Below are 22,858 nucleotides of genomic sequence, written 5' to 3' on the forward strand. Positions count from 1 at the left end.
TTGGCAGATATGCTGTCATAAATTCCAAACATCTTGTGCTGCTCTCAGCCTATAGTTTAGTAACTCCAAAAAATGTAGGCGCCAATAACCAATTTTTCAATCGCCATGGTGACCTTGCACCTGGGATTTGTGCTGCCTTGGTGTAAGTACCATTTTGAAGGTCTGCCTCCTTTCTTCGGAGAGAATTTTTCAAATGAGCGACCGACTCGCATTCGCACTTTGAAATCGGAAAATCACAGAAAAGAAATTTTGGCTGACCACCACTGTGCCGTCAACGAAGTTCTCACAATAACATTCCAGCACGACGCCCACAAGTCCACACAACGGCCAACAACAATCCTCATGGAGACAGAACAGGGAACTATGGTTGGCTTTTTTGGTTTTGGCCAACAACAACAGCCTGTTTGAGTGCGAAAAAGAACTACAACGCAGTGACCGGGTTCATCATTACCAAAATTATAGGGTTCTGAAAAGGTGATATATTTCGTGATTGCCAAAAATATAGGGCATAAAGTTAGGCGATATATCTCGTCATTGCCGCCGTAAGGGTTAAACTATTATGGGAAAAATGAATTTTTCTGATGAGGTTGGAAGATTTTTTTCTCCCTTCCTCAATGCACGTGAAATGTCGATCAATCAATCGTATCGCCAATCCAAGTTTCTTTGTTCTTTTATTATTTGAAGATTCCAAATCTTGCCTCGTTGGCTGGAAAAATGAACCTAGTGATTCTAGAAAGAGCACTATCTCGAGGACTTTTTCTCCCCCTTCGAGCCTTGATTACGGGTAATCATCCTCCACGTTAGAGATTACTTCAAGACCCGGCCTCTCCCTCCCCCCTCACATAGTCCCTCTGGTGGTTTGGTCTTGAAATTCCAAGATAGAGATGCCAACTGGAGTGGAAGGAACTACGTACGTGCTCGTTCGAATACAAGACTCGCTATTTCTTCTGAGAATTCCAGGCATTCAGGAATAATAAATTATTTTCACGTTGCACATACTAAGTAGCTCAATTCGTTAAACAAAGCAATTCAACTGGAAAGACTCTAAAAAGCGGTATCTTGCGTGACAAAAAATATTATAGTATTACGAGATACTTACATGCGAGGTAAATATGGTTTTTGGGTCTCACTGGTTCAGAGTCAATTGATTTAATTATATGGAATATACGATTCTTATCTATAGGTTTACTACGGGTATCATTTCAAAAATAATACGCAAAGTGGCAACTACATAAATGCAGTCTCAAAGAAAGCGGGATCGTTGATGAAGACTTGAGAGAAAGCCATGTTTTTTTACTTCTCTGGGGCAGAGGCGTACATGTGAGCGGGGGGAGGGGGGCACTTGTGTCCCTCCCAAAACCGACCAAAAATTAGTATTTCTGTGGAAAAGTTTAAACAAAGGAAAATACCCGTTATATGCTATATCAACCAATTTCTGTTAATTTAAATGTTTTTTGGAAGGGTGGTGACTAAAAATTTTTTGGGAAGAAACGTTTTGTACCCCTCTAAATGTTGTTCCTGCGTACGCCCTCTACTCTGTGGGTACATCTATTTGAATTGAACAGTGTAAGAAATTATAGTGGTAGTGAAATTTGCGTTTCTGGGTAGTAGAAGCTCCTATGGGAGACATCGAATTTTTCTACTACTGTCACATTTCACTACTACTCTCCCGTAGAGGCTTCTACGGCCCAAAAACGCACATTTCACTACTACTAATGATGGTTGGTGACTGGTACTGTGACATTGAAATACTATTGAAAGAACGATTCAATGTTATAGGTCAATCATTTATTTTTTAGATCTTTCAACTTTGGAGCGTTAAAGGATTGAACTGCTTCAAGTAATGCTTCGCTTCTACAAGAATACTTGAACCAGTATCACTCCTGGAAGCATTACTGATGGCAATGATTCGAGTTATTGATATCGAATACCGCATCTCAATGAACCAGTATCACATTGTGGGTGTCAGGTTGGCAGAGCGGTCTAAGGCACCAGACTCAAGGTTCAGTATCACATTGTGATGCGGCATTCAATGTCAATGCCTCGAATCATTGCTCTTCATGAATCGCGAGTTAGGGCTATTGAACCATACATAAAAGTTCAAACAAATCACAGAAAAGATCCATCATCCCCACGACCCATAAAATTTCAATGAGCACAATCAAAGGTCGAGAAAATGATTATTTACGACTTATAATCATATAGAGTTAATCACCGTCGTATAGAGTTCCATGTGGAATTAGTGGAAAAGCAGCTTGCGCATAAAACAGCACGGAAGTCGACCTGACACATGGCTATTTCATTCTGCATTATAGTGTACTCCCACACTTGAGAAATCTTATGCGGGAGGGAAGGTTTAATCTCTAATGGTTGGAGGGATTTCAGGGGGTCTGTGAGCTTAGATGAGAAAATTATCTTGGTACAGGGGTTCGTAGAGGGATTTCAGGGGGTTCCGTTAGCTTGGATGGCAAAAAAAAAAAAAATAACCCATTATTTTTTGCATTGATATATAGGGTGATTCCCATAATTCCCCTTGCCGCATTTTACTAACGCATCTACGAGCTGTTGCTCGTACAGGTGTTTCCAGTGAACAAAAAGTACGCAAAGTGTAGAACTCGTCATACGTCGGATACGTCATTCATGTTGCAAGGGGTTTATACGAACTACAGATGAATGGATACCAAGCGAAGACGATTGGAAAGAATAATCTCATTCCTCTCTGGGTGACACATTCCTCGTTCTATGTCACCATGCCATCTGGAGGCTAATTTCTTTATTCAGCCGTTGCTGAGTTAGGAGGCTGTCTATTGCTCATCCCGAAAGGAACACCGTGTTCTTATGAAAGAAAATGTCTATTCTCTGTAGCTTAACGGTAGAACACGCGCCCGGTAAGTGCGAGGTTGGTAGTTCGTTCCGCCACAGAGGAGAGAATGTGACTTTTCTTTCCAATTATCTTTACTTCGTATCCAGTGTCATTTTTACTTCGTATAATTAGCGCAGGGGTTCATCGTTTCATTCAAAGGGCTGTATAGTTATTAAAAGTTAACTTTTTATACGGACACTCTATCCTTAAAAACCCAATCATAAAGTTGTTTCCCTGTCTCTTCTGAGGCCACAACCAAAACTACGTTTCTAATTATAGCACTATTTGCTGAGATATTTGAATTCAAAAAATGGAGAAAAACTGGGGGAAGAGCAGCATAAATGAGAGAAGGGGAAAGTATTTTCCGTGTTTATTTCGAATTGTTTTAATTTCCTTCCTTAATACAAAAAGATAAGAACCCCCGTGTTAGTGATTCCACTAAAAATAAGGTGTGAAACGCCAACTAATAATTTTTATTTCTTTTGTTATTTTGTTCAGAGCCACTCAGAGTATCGATTCGTCCGAACGAAATCCGCGTGGATATCGGAGAGAAAGTCATCTTCAATTGCACAGTTGAAGGAGGCAAAGCAAGTCGCATCGTGTGGAGGAAAGACATGAAAGTAATCTCGTCGGATTCGAGGATCTCGGCACCCGAACCGCACACTCTTCTGATTTGGAGGGCACAGAGGAAAGACGCCGGAATCTACCAATGCTTCGCTCAATCGGACAGTTTCTTCGAACAAGCTTCTGCGAGGCTCATCATCACTGGTAAGTGCCACCATCGATTCCTCCTGAAAACAATACACAAATTAAATTGAGATGATTGAAAAAAATTGTGGTATTATGGAGGAAAAAAAAAACTTTTTCAGACCATTCATTTTTTGGCATTTGCAAAATATATTTTTTATGCATTTTTGATACTCAAAAAATGCATTTAAACATATAAATATCAGTGCATCTTTATTTTTTTTCAAATTTTTAATTTCTTGGGAAGAAATAGTTCAAATTTTTTCAGCCAAATGATGCAGGGTAAATTCACATCCAATAATTTCCAGAATTTTATTGAATTTTTTTATTGCAATTTTGAATAATAAATGACACTTTTCCGGGAGGCACTTTCTCCTGGAAGAAACCTCAAGAGGAAACCCCTCTGAAAAAGTTCATGTTTACCATATTTCCAACTCAAAACTTATACAATCCTGGCTTAACTCCCTGAGGTCAAAAGAAAAAAATTCTATAGCGAGAAAACGCCGTGCTGTCGAGTGGGCATCGTGCTGGACTCTCGCCCTGAGGATCCAGGTTCTAACCTCGTTGACAACACAGTGGTGGTCGGCTGAAGTTAGTTTGTTAGTTTGTTGCGGTTTTCCAACTTCGAAGTGTGAATGCGTGCCGGCTCTCATTAGAAAAAGCAGGCAGACCTACAACACGATACTGACGGAACACGAAAAAGTCAAGCATTTCCATCTTTACTTCAGAAAATGGAAGCTGGATGGCAGCACAAACACGAAAAAAAAAAGGGGGGCAACTCTACTGCATAAATACATTAGGGTCACACATACACTCAGAACACACATTCCGGCACGTGCCGATTCGTTAGGAATCCCGTGGAGGAATGTATATGAGGTGCATTGTAAGATTAAGTAGCAGAAGTAGTAAAAGCAACCCACAGATTTGTGGCACCAGGGTCTGAAAGGTTTAAGAAGCGCGCTGCATCTGAAGAATACTGAACAATTGAACTCAGTTGTAACACCCTCGGATTCAAAGACGCCTTTTTATATAACGTCAATAATTGGTGGTTCTGACAAAATTCCCAAATTCCCATGCGGAATATTGTTAGCGAGCATGGCTTATAACGTCAATGAAAACGTAATGACCTCGGGTATAACGCCACATTTTTTGTCGTCATTTTGCATTATTTATCATAATTAGAAAAGATCACGATCACTGAAAAAACCCTTTTTTTTTCAACGAAGTTTACTTAAATTCGTAACCCTTACTAAAATCGAGCATGAAGGTAATTTGCCTAATTTATACATTATATTATGGTAATTATGTGACTATATATCAATATTAATCTCAAATATTTGCCGTGTTCCGTCTTAATGGTCAACCGGAGCACTGTCAAAAAGGACCACATGAAAATGAGATGTGCTCAAATTTTCGACAGTAAGTTTATAAATTCGGTAGCAGTTATTTTTAGGCCCAGAACAATCACTTTTTCCCGAGGGGAGGGGACTGTGATTCTGTGAAGACAGCTTTTGCCGAGTTCAACTTTTTTTTCCTTTTTGCGTCAAATACATTTTCGAATCATCCCCTGCTGACTTGCTGTAGCACTGCATTTTTCACCAAGACTTATTCATACGATATAATTGTGGAGTTAGCCGTCGATTAGAAACATTTTTCAAAAATTGACGATTTCCCGTATTTATGATCACAATTTCCCGCATTCTTCTTGATCAAATATGGTCACCCCAAAAACAACTTCACTTCATGCACACTATTTGATTGCAACTGATATCATATTTTTGGTTTTAAAGAAATTTTGAAAACGTCCACCTCGGTTGTAACGGCACTTCGGTTATAACGAGAAAATTCTTCAGAATCTTCGATGTTGTTATAACGGAATTTGACTGTAATTAATGCTTTCATGACAGAGTAAAATGTTACTCGATTTTGATTGTACAATTTTACTATCAAAAAAGAAGCTGATAGTACTGTTAATATAATATAAAATACAAAACTGAGGTAATAATTACTTCTTTTTTCTTTTTGCTGCAGACGTCGCTCCGATGCTGATCAGGAGTTTCGCAGAGAAGACAGTTCTCCAGAGGAGTTACGTCTCGCTGTCCTGCGTGGCCTCGGGTAATCCGCCTCCTCAAATCAACTGGACGTTGGATGGAATTTGGCCCGTCACCAGCCGACCGAACGTTTTAGTCAGCACGTTTCTGTCCGACGTCGGCGATGTCGTCAGCTACGTCAACATCTCGTCCATAGAAGTTGCTGACGGGGGCGTTTACTCGTGCATAGCATCCAACGACGCCGGGTTTCGGTCTCACGCCCGCAGGCTCAACGTGATGGGACCTTTGATGATGAGGCCCTTGAGCAATGTGACGGCTCTCTCGGGAGACAACTTCACCGTCTTTTGCCCGTTTTCCGGTTATCCTTACGAAGACATTCGGTGGCGCAAAGGTAAATATAATAAAGAAAAGCAGCAACGTTTCAGGAAAGCATTTTCCCTTTCCTCTATATATAGATTAAAAAACAGACTCTTCTTGGACTCTAAATCCAAAGAGTCTGTAGATCGATTTTTCTTCCATTTCTTTTAAATTCAAATTATTTCTTTGCCTTCCTAAGAATCTGAAGTATATATTTGCGAACATTTTACACCATCGAGTAACTCACACACATCAGCCACACAATGTTGCCATGCAACACACACACAGCCATGCAATAAATTATGTAAAGCCATTTTGCTATAACTCGAATATCTGTCTAAGTCGAAGTTTCCAGTGAGCCCTAGAACTTTTTCCCGTATTTTACTGCTAAACATTTTTCCCTTAACTCGAAGTTTTCTTCCTTCAAGTCGAAGTTTTCGGGAATGAGAGAAATTTGAAAAATAAAATTTAGCAATAGAATTTTTTTTAGCATTTAGCAATGGAATTCAGTATTCAGCAATATAATTCAGTATTCAGCAATATAATTCAGTATTCAGCAATATAATTCAGTATTCAGCAATATAATTCAGTATTCAGCAATATAATTCAGTATTCAGTAATATAATTCAGTATTCAGCAATATAATTCAGTATTCAGCAATAAAATTTAGCATTTAGTAATGTAATTCAGCATTTAGCAGTATAATTTAGCATTTAGCAGTAGAATTTAGCATTCAGCAATAAAATTCAGCATTTAGTGATGGAATTCAGCATTTAGCAATAGAATTTAGTATTCAGCAATATAATTTAGTATTCAGCAATAAAATTTAGCATTTAGTAATGGAATTCAGCATTTAGCAGTAGAATTTAGTATTCAGCAATAAAATTTGGCATTCAGAAATGGAGTTTAGCATTTAGCAATATAATTTAGCATTTAGCAATATAATTTAGCATTTAGCAATATAATTTAGCATTTAGCAATATAATTTAGCATTTAGCAATATAATTTAGCAGATTCATTTTTCTGCTTGCAAAAAAAGTGAATGACTTTCTCATGAAAGAAGGACAAGAAAAAGAGAGCAGTCAAAAATCACTGCATTTTTTGACAGAAAATAATCTTGTTTATACTTTATTTGCAATACGTTTCATTATTTACGCGACTATTATGTATGTATCCGATTGAATAATACAGTAATACAAATACAAATACAAATACAAATACAACGCCACAACAGGCAAAATGCCCAACGAGGTGGCTGATAAAAAGATGCCCATAAAAATATGGTTGTCATATGTTTCAAAAATACAGCAACCCAATTAAAAATGCAATTAACACAAATTACAAACAATATATACACATGATAAAATATTATACGATGCCCATAAAGAATACTTATGGTTGTCTTATTCTAAGAATGGATAGCTTCTCGATTTACCCCAACATGTTTATCGTATTTCTTTTTAAACGTGTCAATTGTGTTACAATTTACTACCTCCGGGGGTAAGCTATTCCATTTATTAACAACCCTATTGGAGAAAAATTCCCTGCGACACCATAACCTTGCATTGTCCCTCACCAATCGATACTGGTGTCCCCTTGTAAAAGCAGTCGATTGGCGGTGTACTAAAAGTTCATGGTCCATCCTATCCATCCCATTGAAAATTTTGAACACTTCGATCATATCTCCTCGACACCTGCGTTCATCCAATGTAAACATATTCAAAAAATGAAGTCTCTCTTCATAACTCAAGCCCTGTGTGCCAATAAGGACACGTGTAGCTCTTCTCTGCACCCCTTCAATCAAGTCTATGTCCCTCTGTAGGTATGGTCTCCAAAACCTTACAGCATACTCCAGTCCAGGACGAACTAAGCCTCGAAAAAGAGGAAGAATGACTTTAGGAGAACGCGAAGAGACCTTTTTGAAAATGAGACCAAGCATTCTATTCGATTTTTTGACAACCGCTGAACAATGTTCAGAAAACTTAAGTCGCTCGTCAATGAGAATTCCCAAATCGGTGACTCTAGTTGCATCCGGGATAGTGACACCATTCAACTCGTAAGAGAACCGTTGGTTGTTCGAACCAAAATGAGCGACCATGCACTTATCTACGCTAAACGTCATGCTCCATTCATTTGCCCATGCTGCAATCTTGTTTAAGTTGGTCTGGAGCAACTCCCTATCGCTTTCATTCCCGATTACCCCCATTAGCTTCACATCATCTGCGAATTTGCTAGTAATTCCATCGATACCCTGATCGAGTTTATCGATAAAAAGTGAAAAAAGTATGGGGCCAAGGACACTTCCCTGAGGAACTCCACTTGTGACGTCTGTCCAACCAGAGAATTCCCCGTTCACCATAACTCGTTGCGACCTATCTCTTAACCACGATTCTATCCAATTCAGCAAGTTGCCCCCTATTTCAATCTCGTGTAAACGCTTCAAGAGTTTGCCATGTTGGACCCGATCGAATGCCTTCTGGAAATCAAGGTAAACAACGTCGACATTTTTGCTCTCACCCAAAGCCTTAGTCACGTAATCATAGAAGCAAAGGAGGTTAGTTACACATGACTTCCCCTTCCTGAACCCATGCTGATTATCCGACAATACATTATTCTCGTCTATCCACTTCACAAACTGCCTTTTGATGATAATTTCCAAAATTTTCGAGAGGGAGCTCGTCAAACTCACTGGACGATAATTAGACACCACTTCTCTACTACCCTTCTTAAATATCGGAACAACGTTAGCCAGTTTCCAATCTCTCGGGACGATACCCTCAGCAACACTACTCCTGTATATCTGTGCGACTGGCCCCAACAATTCATTAGCACCTTCCCTGAGAACCCTGGGATAGATATCATCTGGTCCTGGTGCTTTGCTTGCACATACATTTCTTAGAAGATTTAGGACCTCCACGTCTTCCACTTGAATATCGTTGAGCGTTTTATTACCCCATGCAACACCCGTATATCGAATATCATTATCTCCATTAAAAACCGACGCGAAAAAGTCATTGAAAGCACTACACATGCCTACATGTACACATGCCTACTAATACACACAGTATGCGAGTCTTGTTTATTTCTAAATATTCTTATCCAATAATTAAGTATTATTAAATAACTTATGTTTTCGAATTACTTCATCTGCAGTAGTTTGACGTGTTTTAACGTTATTCGTAAAATAGCGCTGTTATTTTAATAATCTTAATCTTTCTTTCCCCCCGCCCCCCCCTGAAATGGGAATTTCCAATAAGTTGAAATAACGATAACTCGAAGTTTTTTGTCGGCCGCTGCACATTCGACTTATAGAGATTTGACGGTACATGTTAAAGAGCAAAATCGACCAATTGCGAATTGAACAACTTCATTGTAAATTGGCCCGGCCAATGTTCGGATTCCGGGCTTCGATGTGGTTATCAATTTTTTTTTCTCTCAAAATTTAACAAACAAACTATATCGTTATACATAAATAATTTTTTCTCTCCAATTTCTTTTATTTTTCTATTGTCACATGGAGCTAATCGAATACAGCTACTATTGTAGCCATATATCACACGTTAGCGATGAAAAACAAATGAATTTGGCGCTCCAAGGATCATCTTGCAACAGCTCATCGAACATTGGCCCAGGGATCTCCAGCCACTTCGCGGAATGGCTGTCAAATGCAAAATAATATCTGCAAATCGGACTTTGGCCAAAACTCTCTGCCGATTCGTGAACTGGCCGCCCTTCGAGCTTCGGCAGTAACATATACAACTTTTGCAACATATATATGTGTTACCTCACATATATTATTGCAACTTTAAACGAAAATTTGTATGAAGTTTTGGATTACACAGGGTGATTCTCAGTTGATGGCGCAGGATTTTAGGTGGTGATAGAATACGCTGGAATAATATTGTTTTTTTTGATAGTATTGCGTATGGAAACAAAATAATATGTTTTGGCTCTACAGGTGAATTTTGGCACTACTGAATAGAGTGCCACAAGAACTGCAACGATCTACTTGTTTACAGTATTCCTTAAAATGAATTGCTTTGGATGAAATTGACCTTTTATGGCAAAAAAGACCTATAAATTAATGCTTTAAAGGTAAATCTAATAGTTTTTAAAATGTTTTATAAAACTTCAAAAATTTCTTATATACGTTGTTTTTTAACCACCAGCCCGTAACATCAATCATACCGTAAAATACTAATGCGATAACTAATGTCAATGGGATAACTAATCTTACGTGTCTGTAATAGTTATTTGGACTTTTTTAACTATTTAATTAATGCGATGTTAGTTAATAATAATATAAATATCGTGTAATTAATATAGCAATTAATTCTTTATTGATTATTTATTCTTTTGATTCCAATCTACCCACCCACCATCTCAAAAAGGGTTGAGAACTTTTGGAACTGGTCTAACAAACTAAAAATTTCAGGCAGTTTGTGTTTTCTTCAATGGGGGAAGGGCCAAAGCCTCCAAGATAAAGACGATCTACATAGAGTCGTATATGAAGTCGCACTCCTTTATAACGAACGCGGATATTACGAATTTTTACATACAACGAAGTTTTTCCGTGTCTCGTGAATTTCGTAATGCTTGTGTATGCAATTTCGATTGCTAATAACGAACAACGATTTCAGCAAAGTACGCTTATAACGAATTTTCGGCCGATTTTCAAACATGGAATTGTCACGAATTTCTCGTTGTAATCTCACCTAAATCTTCTGACCTGTAAACTTATCTTTCTGCAACTGACACAAAATGGCTCCTTTCTTTCCTTGGAAAACATTATAATAGGCCTACATTTGGTGCATTAAATTCCTAGTTTGTTAAAACATATTTCTCTTGAAGAAAAACTCATTAAGAAAGGTTTGAGGTTTTTTGTTCCCATCACTAACCTCAAAAACACTTTTAGCGCACACATTTGCCATTCTCAAGCTAGATTCGGACGTTGGTTTTGATGGTTTCATCGTGTGAAAATTAATTTTGAGAATGTCCAAGTGCAAAACGCTACTCACATTACTTCGAAAATTGTAGCTATACCGTTGGGTGAAAGCCAAAATGCTCTCTTACTAAAAAAAAAAGCATTACATTTTGCATTGTTATTTGGCAAAAACGGTTTGAACACAAAACTCTCCTACAAAATGTAGAGGAAAAAAAGAAAAGCAATGATTGGCACATAGTTTTGTTCAATTGCGTGAGATTTTAATTAAATTTATCATCTTCATTAAAATATATTTATTTCAATCTATTCATTTTAAGAATGCTCATATTACCGTATCGTGCATGTAAAATGTTTTATTTTGCTTAAACGCATCATTTTTTTAAAACGATGCGGATATAACGAAGTTCACGTATAACGAACAGTTTCACTGATTTTTCTGATTTCGTTATAAGCGGATTCGACTGTATGAGGCTTTAGCAGGGGCTCACTGTAGGAGGTTTCACTTAGCCTGATTAAAAATAGCATATTCACCGTCTCTTACGTCCACCATATGTGCAAATACTTTCTAGGATAGATTTTCATCATGGACAATTTATAACACTTAAATGTGTAGCTTTGCATATATGCACAATGCCTCCTTTAGACGTACATTACTGCAGTCAGTTTTAAGATAAAAATTTAGAATCGCCTTAGTACATAAGCTGATGAAGTGATTTATATCTTGAATATGCTGGCAGATGTCCCAATTAACGTCCAATTACGCCCGTCTTTGTTGCAGAGTATGTGTGGCGGTGATTTCGTTAGTTTGTTAAAGATTTTTTTGTTTGCACATCTTTTTTTTTACCTTGACATGATCAAACACCACGGAACCCTGAAAAATCTCGGAAAATACTCACAAAGTTCTTTTTTTTTGAATGGGGTAGTGTCGTTTAAAAGAATTCCAGACCCTTTGAATGACTAATCTAGAGAACTCTAGAAACCCTCTGCTTTTTAGAAGGAAAAAACACCCTTTCCTCACAAAATTATTTCTTAAAATTTTCGAGAGGAGTGAAATTACTCTTTAAAGTTATTAATGCGGACAACATTGAGAGATAGATTCTCTCTCGGTCGTTCTCAGACTCTAAACGTCCATATTTTATAATATTATTCACCATTGAAAAAATATTGCTTTCTTAGTCATGCGATCTCCATTGTGAAAAACCCTAAATAGCGTTCGGACGGCAACTGTAGCATGAAAATCACCGGCGGTAGATAGGCTAAAAGTGAGGACAACCAATAAGGACAGAGAAGCAGCATAAAATAAAGCATTTTATTGTGTTTCACAAATTTTCCACATGACCTTGAGGAGGACTAATCAGGCTGGGATCTCAGCCGAAGAAACGGTGTGACGAATGAAACGAACATTAACGCTGTGGTGCACGGCAAAGTCCTTTTTACTTTTTCCTTGCCTAGCTCCGGGGATTTCCGTGCTACAGGTGCCATTCCAGCGCTATTTAGTGTTTTTCAGTATGGAGATCGCATTCCAATACAAAAAAACTTGGTGTTGCCATTTGATATTTTCGAAATTTTCTCACTGTAACCGTAACTGTTAGAGTGACACTGTTGTCTTCCATATCATTCTTGAGCGCATACCTCAAAATACCTTATGCCAAAATTTCATTCAGTTTCTGTGAATGTTATGATAGTTAGGGGCCCCATATGTGGGGATAGTTTTTTTATAATCACGCCGTATATAATATACATATTGTACTGTGAAGGTATTTTCTAGAAGGCATGTTTTGGCTGATGAAATTTTTATTTTTACCCGTTTTTGTTGGTTATGAACAAGAGTGACTAAGAAAGTGCAATTTTCCCATGGTGAATAATATTATAAACTATGGGCGCTTGATAAAAAGGTAAACTCTAAGTAAACTCTAAAGTAAAACTCTAAATTAAAGACTCTGAGAATGAGTCGATCCTGCGTATTCCCCTGATTGTGACTCAGCCCTCTTTTATTTTGCCCTGGAGCTATGATGCTGTTGTTACGGCAGTACGGACACGCTGATTTTTTTTTTTTTTTTGGATAAATATTCAAAAATATTTTTTTGAGTTCCGTGGAACAGCCTCTTTATCATCAAGGTTTCCGCGGAACAGCCGTATAATCATCGAGGGTTCCACGGGAAACTATACATCGGAAACCTCTGCTCTTTACGGCCTCTTTAAGCCCCTGTATGAGCAATGAAATTCGAGACAAAAAATTTTTAATGATTTTTTAGGCTTTCTATAACGTGTCATCAACTATGAAAGCAATCATCAGGTCAAAAAAAAAATTGAGCATTTAAGGGTCAAACATGCCAGACTACAGATAACCCCTTACGGACGGGGGGGGGGGGGATCAACTGTAAACCAGACAAAGCAAATAAATAATTTCAAAGATGCTTTTAAAAAGCACCACTTAATCAACCTAAAATCATCACTTGCACCATTGTATCAGACATAGAAAAATGTTTTTTTTAGAGCGCTCTATCACTCTTTTAAAGTTTGTACCAAAAGTTCAGAATCGCCCTTTACGTAATCCATGAAAAAAGCTTAAAAAAGAATCGAAATAATATTTACGTTCGGTTACGGATACTTATAAATATTCTTCGATGGGACAGAGAAATTCAAGGAAAAAGTTGATAAAAAAAATTCCAACAAATTGATCAAACAAGAATCCTTTCTCCAAACTCGATAGCGTAACCAATGTTACATATTTAAAGCATCATTTCCTATCTTTTCTCCAGAGCTTCCGAACTCAATACATATTTTATCACCGGATTGGAAAAAAAAATTCGTCCATATTCTCATACTTTCTTTTGTTATGCAAGTGTAATACGTACGGAGAAATTCCGAATACTTGTTATAGAAGTTCCGCTGTTTTGGGAACGGAGGAATTTCATAAGAATTTTGAGATTTCACTCGCGCGGGTGAAATTCTTCAAGAAATCTTATCGAGGCTGACTATATTGCTAGTGACAGGGCCTTTTAAAAATGCATTTCTAGATACATACTGGTGTATAGTTGTTGAGAATGTACGCTTCCGTAACATCAAACATTGAAATGTTCGCGTTTGAGAGTATGGAAGAGAAAAAAGTGTACACGTACTCGCTCTCTCTCAGGCTAAAGTTATAACTTGTTTAGCCTTTGGCTGCCCCGATAAATATTTCACAATATCTCCTTCTCTTTACCAACCTTTTTTTTCCTCCACATTCCAGGAAACTATATATGCTATCTAAGTCCAGGTAACTTCCGGTTACAGCAACTACCAGAGGAACATTTTTCCGATGCCAAAGTAGAAGAAGATAGCGTGAATCCTCCTTCTTCTTTTCTATATATCTTGAGAAGTTTACGATGAACGACCAACCAAAGGTAGCGTGAAGAGAGCGTTTTCCGAAATTTGAGTGATACTGTGAGGAAAATTTAGCAAGAGGTTTTTCCTTCGCGCCCGTTTTCTTAGAAACTATAAAATTTTTATAGACGTACAAGATAAGAGAGATGGGGAGGGGGAGGGGCTTTTCCTTCCCGAGTGTTCTTTACGCCGTGAAGCAAGTGTGGAAGTACGTTATTACTTCGGCTGAGAAACATTTGAATACTGCTTTTACACCGTCATGACTTTTTTTTTTGTTCTGTGCATTATAGACCAAAATAAAAATTGTAGTCACTGATATTTGAAAAATTGAAGATGAATGATGAATTTTGGGTCCTCCGGTGCTTCTTTCCATGGATACAGTTCCATGGGGGTACGCTAGAAAATCAGAAAAGTAGGCAAAAGGAAAAATAACTAATACAATGCAAAATGTCTTAATGTGAACTATATCGTGGATGGGGGGAGGGAATATACACTGAAGAAGTCAAGTTCACATTTTAAGCATTTGCACAAGTCACATTCACATTTTCAGAGTGTCAGATTTTCAAATCACATTTGGCATTCTATGGTACCCGCGTATTACATAAGCATTAGCAGGGTGCACTGGGCGAGTTACAAACGAATTTTAGTGTGTGAGCAGTCAGGGGCGGCTCTTGGGCCGTGCGACCCGTGCTTCAATTGTCATCTGGCCTTTCTAGAAGTAGTCTGTATGCAGGGTGTTGCCTTGAAGTGGTGAGAAACTGGGGGGGGGGGTTGATATCAGGCAAATCAAGAGCAACAAAAATTGCCACAGAACATGGTATCGCAAACCACTTTTAGTCGGTGAAAATCGCAAAAATACTTGTGAAGGTGTGACGTCGAATGACAAAAAAAACCAATAATAAGTAGAAAAAACATTTACTTGACAGCATGATTTTATACAACACATCCTGTGATCATTTTTCTTCGTCTACTTTCTGATATTGAACTAGACTGCACAGGCTGAATTGTAATTATGCTGTCAAATAAAGTTTTTTCTTATTATTATTGGTCTTTTTATCCCATTTGACGTCACACCCTTGATTAGTTTTTTACGATTTTCATCGACTAAACGTTGCTTGCGATACTACAACTTCACCAACAATATAGACATATCACAATTTACTGCCATTAATGAGATGGGGTGGAAATGAAGGCGCTGTGATCTCCCATGATAATATCATGGACTTTTTTACTGATGTGGTGGTCTAAACCGGATGCCCAGGGCGTTCTTTGACCTGGTCAGCTTGCAACTACTTCAGATATTGTTTTTCACTGCGATGCACTTATTATCATCTATTCCCAAAATAACTGCTACAATCCGAACTTATACTTATCCGAATTACACTTACAACTGCACGAGCAATAATTAGAAAGCGATCGTGCTGCTATCTCTCACGGAGATTTATTTACCTCAATTATCAAATGACCCTCGTATTTCCAGAGTGTAATTGAAATAAGAAATATTGGCAAACATAATTTCCTCGAATATATCGACAGATGGCCACGGATGCAAAGCATTACGTATGGTGCAATATACACCTCAGTACGCAAATCACATACGAATTTACAGGAGGTACTTCAATCAAGAGAGTTTGGAAAACACACGGCTTTAATATATCCAACGGGTAACGATTCGCTCCGCTAATATTCACTTAAATCTGCATGAATGTAAACTGTCCGTCACAGTGATACAATTGTTTTCCAAAAATTACAGTATCATAGTGACGTCAGTAAAACGGAAGCAGATAACAATAACAATAAAACAGCCATCAGTATAGTGATTGACAGTGGAATCAAACGTCCGCTTTGAAGAGAGCGTGAAACCGCATATAAGAGAAAGAGAGATATCAATCACAATTCAGTGATTCCCATTCCGACTTTAAAGCATGGCGACGTGCGTTTGGATGAGAGCCATCAACGACGGCCTATGACGGTACAGTGTTGTTAATGAGACCCAAATCAAACATCCTTCTATTACGAAATCACTCACAGCGGTCGTCGCATTCCGGGGCGATTTGACGTGTATTTGAAGCCGAGTAGCAATTAAATGCGTTCGCGGTACCCTTTCAGTCGTTTGTTCGCTGATGGCCGATTCAAATCATGTTGCCAGTAATCACGAGTATGTACTAGAAGCCGATTTCCATGATATATTAAAGACTCGCACATGGAAATTGCCTCGTTTCTACCTGACAGCTAGTCGGAAATCTACTTCCAGTGCCGAGATCTCTTCAATAATCACCGTAACATTTCGTTATGCGATGTTCATGTTCAAAATGATGCATGCATATATTTTGGCATTTGCTACCCTGGCTATTGCTGGGATTATACGTGGATCATGCTAAATATATTTTCGATGACCCTCGATGAAACTATTTACATCTGTAGTCTTAGGTGATGGTCATAAAATATAGTTGATCGTTGCATTATCTCCATTTACGGGGATCTAACTATTTTAATGAGGAGTCTCGAGCGATTTTCGAGGCATCAAGGTGAGATATTTGTATACGATTTGAACATCAGAAAATTCCCGATTCAAATGAATGAAGCCCGTGAAACTTCAATAATATCGTTGGCTGGACCGTTTTATAAATGCGTTGAATTTAATAATTTGATACTAAAAGAGCCAGCTTAGCCCTAAAATATTTAGTATCTGTATTTTGATTAAATGAATACAATTATGCTATCTCAAAATTGCACTAAAAACAAAAAATAAATTGTTAAAACTTTCTACTGTTGAGCAATTTTATTTTTCCATTTTCTATTTTTTTATAATTTTTTTACTTTTTCTTGCTTTAACAATTTTCTTCTTTTTTCCGTCTATAATAATGTCCTTTATTTATTTATTATTTTATGGCAAATTATTGCATCTATTTTTCATCAATAACATTGTATTTTTGTTTCTAATAAATTTTTTTAATTTTCCTATTTTTTGAAAATTTCAACTTTTTTTAATAGTTTCCTTAATTTATCTGATCTTTTTAAAATTCCATCATTTACTTATAAATTTTGCGAATTTATTTTAACATAATTTTCTAAATTTCTTCTGCTTTCCAAGTTCATTTTTCTATGATTTCTTAGTTATTTTCCTAATATATAATTTTCTGAATTTGTTTCTCTATAATTTTCTGAATTTTTTTCTCTATAATTTTCTGAATTTGTTTCTCTATAATTTTCTGAATTTGTTTCTCTATAATTTTCTGAATTTGTTTCTCTATAATTTTCTGAATTTGTTCCTCTATCATTTCCTGAATTTGTTTCTCTATCATTTTCTGAATTTATTTCTCTATCATTTTCTGAGTTTGTTTCTCTATAATTTTCTAAATTTATTTTCCTTTAATTTTCTCTCTACAAATTTACTTTTTATTTTCACTTATAATAAACTTGTATTAATACGTTTTCAAATTTTCTAAACATTTTCTATTTTTTAATAATTTTCTAAATTCTTTCCCAATAATGTTTGTGTTTCTAAATATTTCTAATATAAATATGAAATATAAGTATTCACGTTTTTCTTTTTACACTTCAAAGTTTTGATATTTTTCTTGTTTTATTTTCTAAAACAATTCGTTTGTATTCGTTTACAACTTTTTTTTTCAATTTTTCAACTAAATCTTGTCAATTTTGGAAATTTTTGTCAATTTTTCCCCCGATAGTTCCTGTAATACAGACAAAAAAATAAATATTTTTTGTTAAATCTCTTTTTTTTAATACAGTATATTTGCCACGGCAAATGTGATAAATCGGTTATTATGCATACTGACCAATATTTTTGGTGAGTTTGATAAATTAATCACTTTTACCGGCGAAATACGCATAATACCAAAGCGTCCTTGGTAAATTTGATAAATACCAAAAACATTATCACTTTTACCGGCGATTATGCATAATTACCAAGTTTCGTTGGTAAATTTGATAAATAATTGAAATTTATTGCCTTTATCTATGATTATGAATAATACCCTAGCATAATTGATGAACTTGAAAAATATAGCATGTGTGATGAATATATTCGGATTCCGATATTACAATAAATTTTACAATCGTACCCCGATATAAACATGTATGAATTATCGTGTACAATATATCCTATGGTACGATTTATCATGTTTACCAACGACGTGACCCTTGGGGATTATGCATATGTAAACGTGATAATTTTGTTAGTATTTATTCAATTTAACAACAACGCTTGGGTGCTATGCATAATCGACGGTAAAAAAGTGGTTAATTTAGGAAAATTTATCAAACTCACCAAAATCCTCGGCGATTATGCATAATAACCGGATTTATCACATTCACCGTAACATATTCATTTCTATCTTCTCTTTCAAATCATAACTTTATTATATTTATTGTATAATCTTGTACGTACGTACTTTTCTGTGCGCTAGAGAATTTGAATTTCACAAATGTGCTTGATACACGCTGGGTGTCGTTCAGTGAATATATCAAGTGTCAATAATAACCAGAGCGCAAAGGATAAAGAGTCTACTGAGTATTCTAAAGTAAGCTGTATGTGTCTCAAATCCCAGAGTGGATGTTGCACATCAGCTATTTTCTCGCTCCAAGTTATTCAAAATAGCATCCGAGTTAACTCTAACGCAAGAGCAGGGTGTGGTCATGAAACTCGTACCTAAAAAAGGTTTAAAGCCCACAAAAATCCAACGTCGAATATCATGTGTTTTGGCGTGTTAATAAGTTTTCATAAGTGTTTCAGCAGTGTATAAACGTGGTTTTAAATGTCGTGATTCCATCGAAAGTGACCATCCTTAATTCTTCCCCAAGTTACGGCAACGATAATTTTTGACCACAAGGGTATTGTTAAAATGAATTTTTTGCAAAACTGAACGATGGTTAAAGCGGAAAAGTGCGTGTTTTTCACTCGGATTTCTGATAAAACTCGAGAGATCATTTAATACAAGTACATCCTTGACCTACGAATCGTTACCCAATTTTACAGGTCGCAGGAGCTTAGAAATGGGTTGTGTAAATCCACTCACAGCCGAGTATTCTGGAGGTATGGGACACGACCCAATATTAATTCGCGGGGGCTTTCAAAATGGGTCGCATAAACCCACTCACAGCCAGATATTCTTGAGATACGGGGAACGACCCCAAATTAATTCTCAAGAGCTCCAAAAATTTGGGTCGTAAAACTTATTGCAAGGTATTCTTTAGCTATGGGTCACGACCCAAACTTGGGTGGCAGGGGGGGTCTTCCGAGATAGATCGTACAAATCAATTTACAGAAGGGGGTTTCTTGACTACGGGCTACAAACCAAACTTAATTAGCAGGGAATCTGAGATCAGTCGTACAAATCGATTTACAGATGGGGATTGTATCCTAAACTTTATTCGCTGGGGCATCCGAGATAGGGTCGTACAAGCCCATTCACAGCCAGAGATTCTGAGCTATGGGTGACAAACCAAACTTGATTCGTATTAACTTACTAGATGAGTAATACAAATCCACTGACAGTCCTATCATGAATGTACTTATTGTGCCACTGCTTTCACTAATTTCCAAAAACAAACAGTCTCATGGGCCACGAAGCTGATCTTGTTTGTTGATTTTGGGTCACGGCTGAAAAAGGTTAAGAACCTCCTGATTTACAAGATGCAAACAGGATTTTCCCATAAAGAAGTCATTGTTTAAACTAACACACGTGATTATGTAAAACTCCATACACTGACACAAAAATCACTTCACTGTTCGATTCATTTTCCCATTCGTAGTACTTCCCTTCTTTCAAATCAAGCGCAACTCCGGTCTATCGCAATGGAAAAACTTATTTACTTATAAATGTATTTTTAATTCCCAAAAAGAAAAAATTCACAAGTAATTAGAATTTCACTCTAATAAATATTTTCCACCGCTGCAATATTAGTTTCACAGAGAAAAACTATTCTAAAGAGAAATTAAAAATGTCAAACATGTCTATTTCGTTTTCTGCCATTTATTTCCACGATATAAAAATTTAAATAAATTTAATTTTTCTAGAAGTTTCGCATTCCATGACACAAAATACTTGTAAAATTATATTTTTACGATAATAAACTACTTTCTTTTTTTCCCCCCTTCATCAAAACGTCTTTTTATTAACATCATGAAAAGAATAGGAACTTGAAACGTCAGGCTTTTATTTTTAAAGAAACAACGAATTATATTTATTCTTATACGGCTTTGATTAAAACAGATTTCTCCGGATTATCTTTGGAAAATAAAAAGTTAAATAAATCTTTAAAGAAATTTTTAGAGAAAATACTTCGAAAATTAATTTTCTTCCAAAAATCTTAGACATCGAAGAAAAGGCACGAGTATCGATATTTCAACAAGCTTTAAATCCGTGTTACGCGTATTCCAGATATTTTTCTGATTTAAACTTTCCCGATATAACTTCATCAAAATTAATTCCGAAATTTGAAATTTCCTTCAATATCAAAAAATAAGAAAATTTCAGAACCAGTTCTAAACAATGTTTTCACTAGATTTTAATAAATGTATATATATATATATATATTTTCTAAATCACATCGAAAAATTCCTGAAGTTCTTCCAGCATGTAACACAATCTTGTTCCGGAGGTTTAGGGGGTGTCTTCTCCTCGAAATGTAAATTTTATCTCTTCCCGAGCCCTTGACACATTTTGAATGAAATTAATTAACTTAATTATACGAACACAGTTATTTCCGACGAAAGTTATGAACTTTCGACCTATTCATTAGTCAATTTGTATTTTTTTCTTCTGAGAAGAAAGCCTTAAAGCCTTACCAGAGAGAGAGAGAAGTTCCGCTTCCTTCAAAATCCTTATATTTTTCCCGAGGCAGCTATACAATCGAAGCGAAATTCCTAAAACGTCACCAGCTGCTGCTCGTGATTGTAATTGCTCCGTCGAGGAGAGAGATCGAAAAGTCTCTCGTAATAACCCTTTTAGCATTAAAGCCATAGAAATAAGTTGTAAGAAGAGGTGGGGGGGAGGGAGATTTTGGGAAGCTGGAGAATATGAAAGTTTCAACTTCGCCTGGATTGAAAGATAATTGGTTTAGGAATGAATAACGAAATCGGAAGTTGCTGCCACTCTGCAAAGGATTTCTCTCTCTCTCTCTGTATGTATGTGTGTGTCAATCTCGCGTGCCATTAATAATGTTTCAAATAAAAGCTATTAGAGTGGTATTAAATGATCATTATAAACGAACGCAATTATGAGAGAGAGGCAGGCTCTCACTTATTGTATAATTTGTTCAAGATCTGTCAGAATCCCAAACTCGTGCGTGACCTATCGGTCACATGAGAAATCGCACTGCGTGGAGCAATGAATGTCTTTTATCCCGTTTGTTTTTCCCTCCTTTTCCTCCGGATTCATTTCCAATATTTTGGAACCGATATATTGAGTAAAGAAACCTTATTGAAGCTCATAATTTTTATACGATTACTTTTTTTGGTAAATTAATTAGTTGGTCGTATTGAAAGTTTTGGGCGCTTTTCGTCGGCACATGGATAAGCTGCTATTGCGTCTTTTTATAACATGAAAATAAATTTTCGAAATACAGTCACGCCTCTTAACGTGATAACATCGGGACTCCGGTTCTCTGATAACAATAACTGATCGATCAGTATAACTGAAAAAAACTCGGTTGTAAGTCGCATGACCACGAGTCCCTTTTGGTCGAACAGGACATCTCCGTTTTTCTTTCCCACATAACTGATTTCAAAATGTTAAATAGTGCCGTTTTTTCTTCACATTTGTTGCAAAATATGATTTTGATTTTTTCCCCCTTTTTTGAGTCAAAACTTTATTTTGCAATTCAAAAATTCTAAGGAGTTGAAGTGAATTTATCTAATGTGCGTGTGTATATCACGAATTACGATACTTTTGTAAAAGTACAGTGCGTTTTATAGATTGCTTGGAGAAAGCAATCCGGCCCTTTGGAACTGTGAATGTGGTCAGTTGAAAGAAACTGACGAAGAACTGATGAGGAAAGGGACTTTTTTTTTTGCCTTACAATGCCTTCACCATAGGAAGGAAATTGCAAAAAATTCGCCACACCTACATGGATCGTAGCGGCTATTACAGTCTGATTTTGACTACTCACAGATCGCGGCTATTGCAATGACATTTTGAATGGAGTAAGGAAATTTTTGTCAACAAGGGAGTCATCTGACATCCAACATAGTCTTGCAGGTTGATAACGATAACTTATGGAGGGATATTAGTCTGGTTGGATCCGCAATAACAAATAACAAACGCAAAAACAAATCTTTCGAAACAAATCTTTCGACGAAGAAAAACTAAATAACATAAACCAAAGTTCTGATGACTAAAAAGAATTTTTTCCCCCATTTTGTGATATAAGTGTGTTCCGTATTTTGCGAAAGTGATACCAATACCGAATGATAACATTATCCATGATTCTAATGAGTGGCATCTACTTTTAAATCCATTTTTGACCGCTCTTCCAAATCATGACCGAATTGTTCATAACTTATAT

The 22,858-nt window shown here is 36.6% G+C and overlaps 1 protein-coding gene across 2 annotated transcripts in view; it reads left to right on the forward strand.

The window, feature by feature from the left end:
• The window catches only part of LOC149090035 (cell adhesion molecule Dscam1-like), a 105,228-nt gene that overhangs the window by 39,355 nt on the left and 43,015 nt on the right, over nt 1-22,858 (forward strand). For both annotated transcript variants that reach the window (XM_089232013.1, XM_089232015.1), the window contains exons 6-7: nt 3,362-3,631; nt 5,642-6,052. In XM_089232013.1, coding sequence (XP_089088139.1) covers nt 3,362-3,631; nt 5,642-6,052 — 681 coding nt within the window. The remainder of the gene's footprint in view (nt 1-3,361; nt 3,632-5,641; nt 6,053-22,858) is intronic.

The sequence above is a fragment of the Pholcus phalangioides genome, unplaced genomic scaffold, assembly GCF_987345545.1.
Source record: "Pholcus phalangioides strain wild (caught in Gottingen) unplaced genomic scaffold, Ppha-v1.0 ptg000001l_1, whole genome shotgun sequence".
Taxonomy (NCBI): domain Eukaryota; kingdom Metazoa; phylum Arthropoda; class Arachnida; order Araneae; family Pholcidae; genus Pholcus; species Pholcus phalangioides.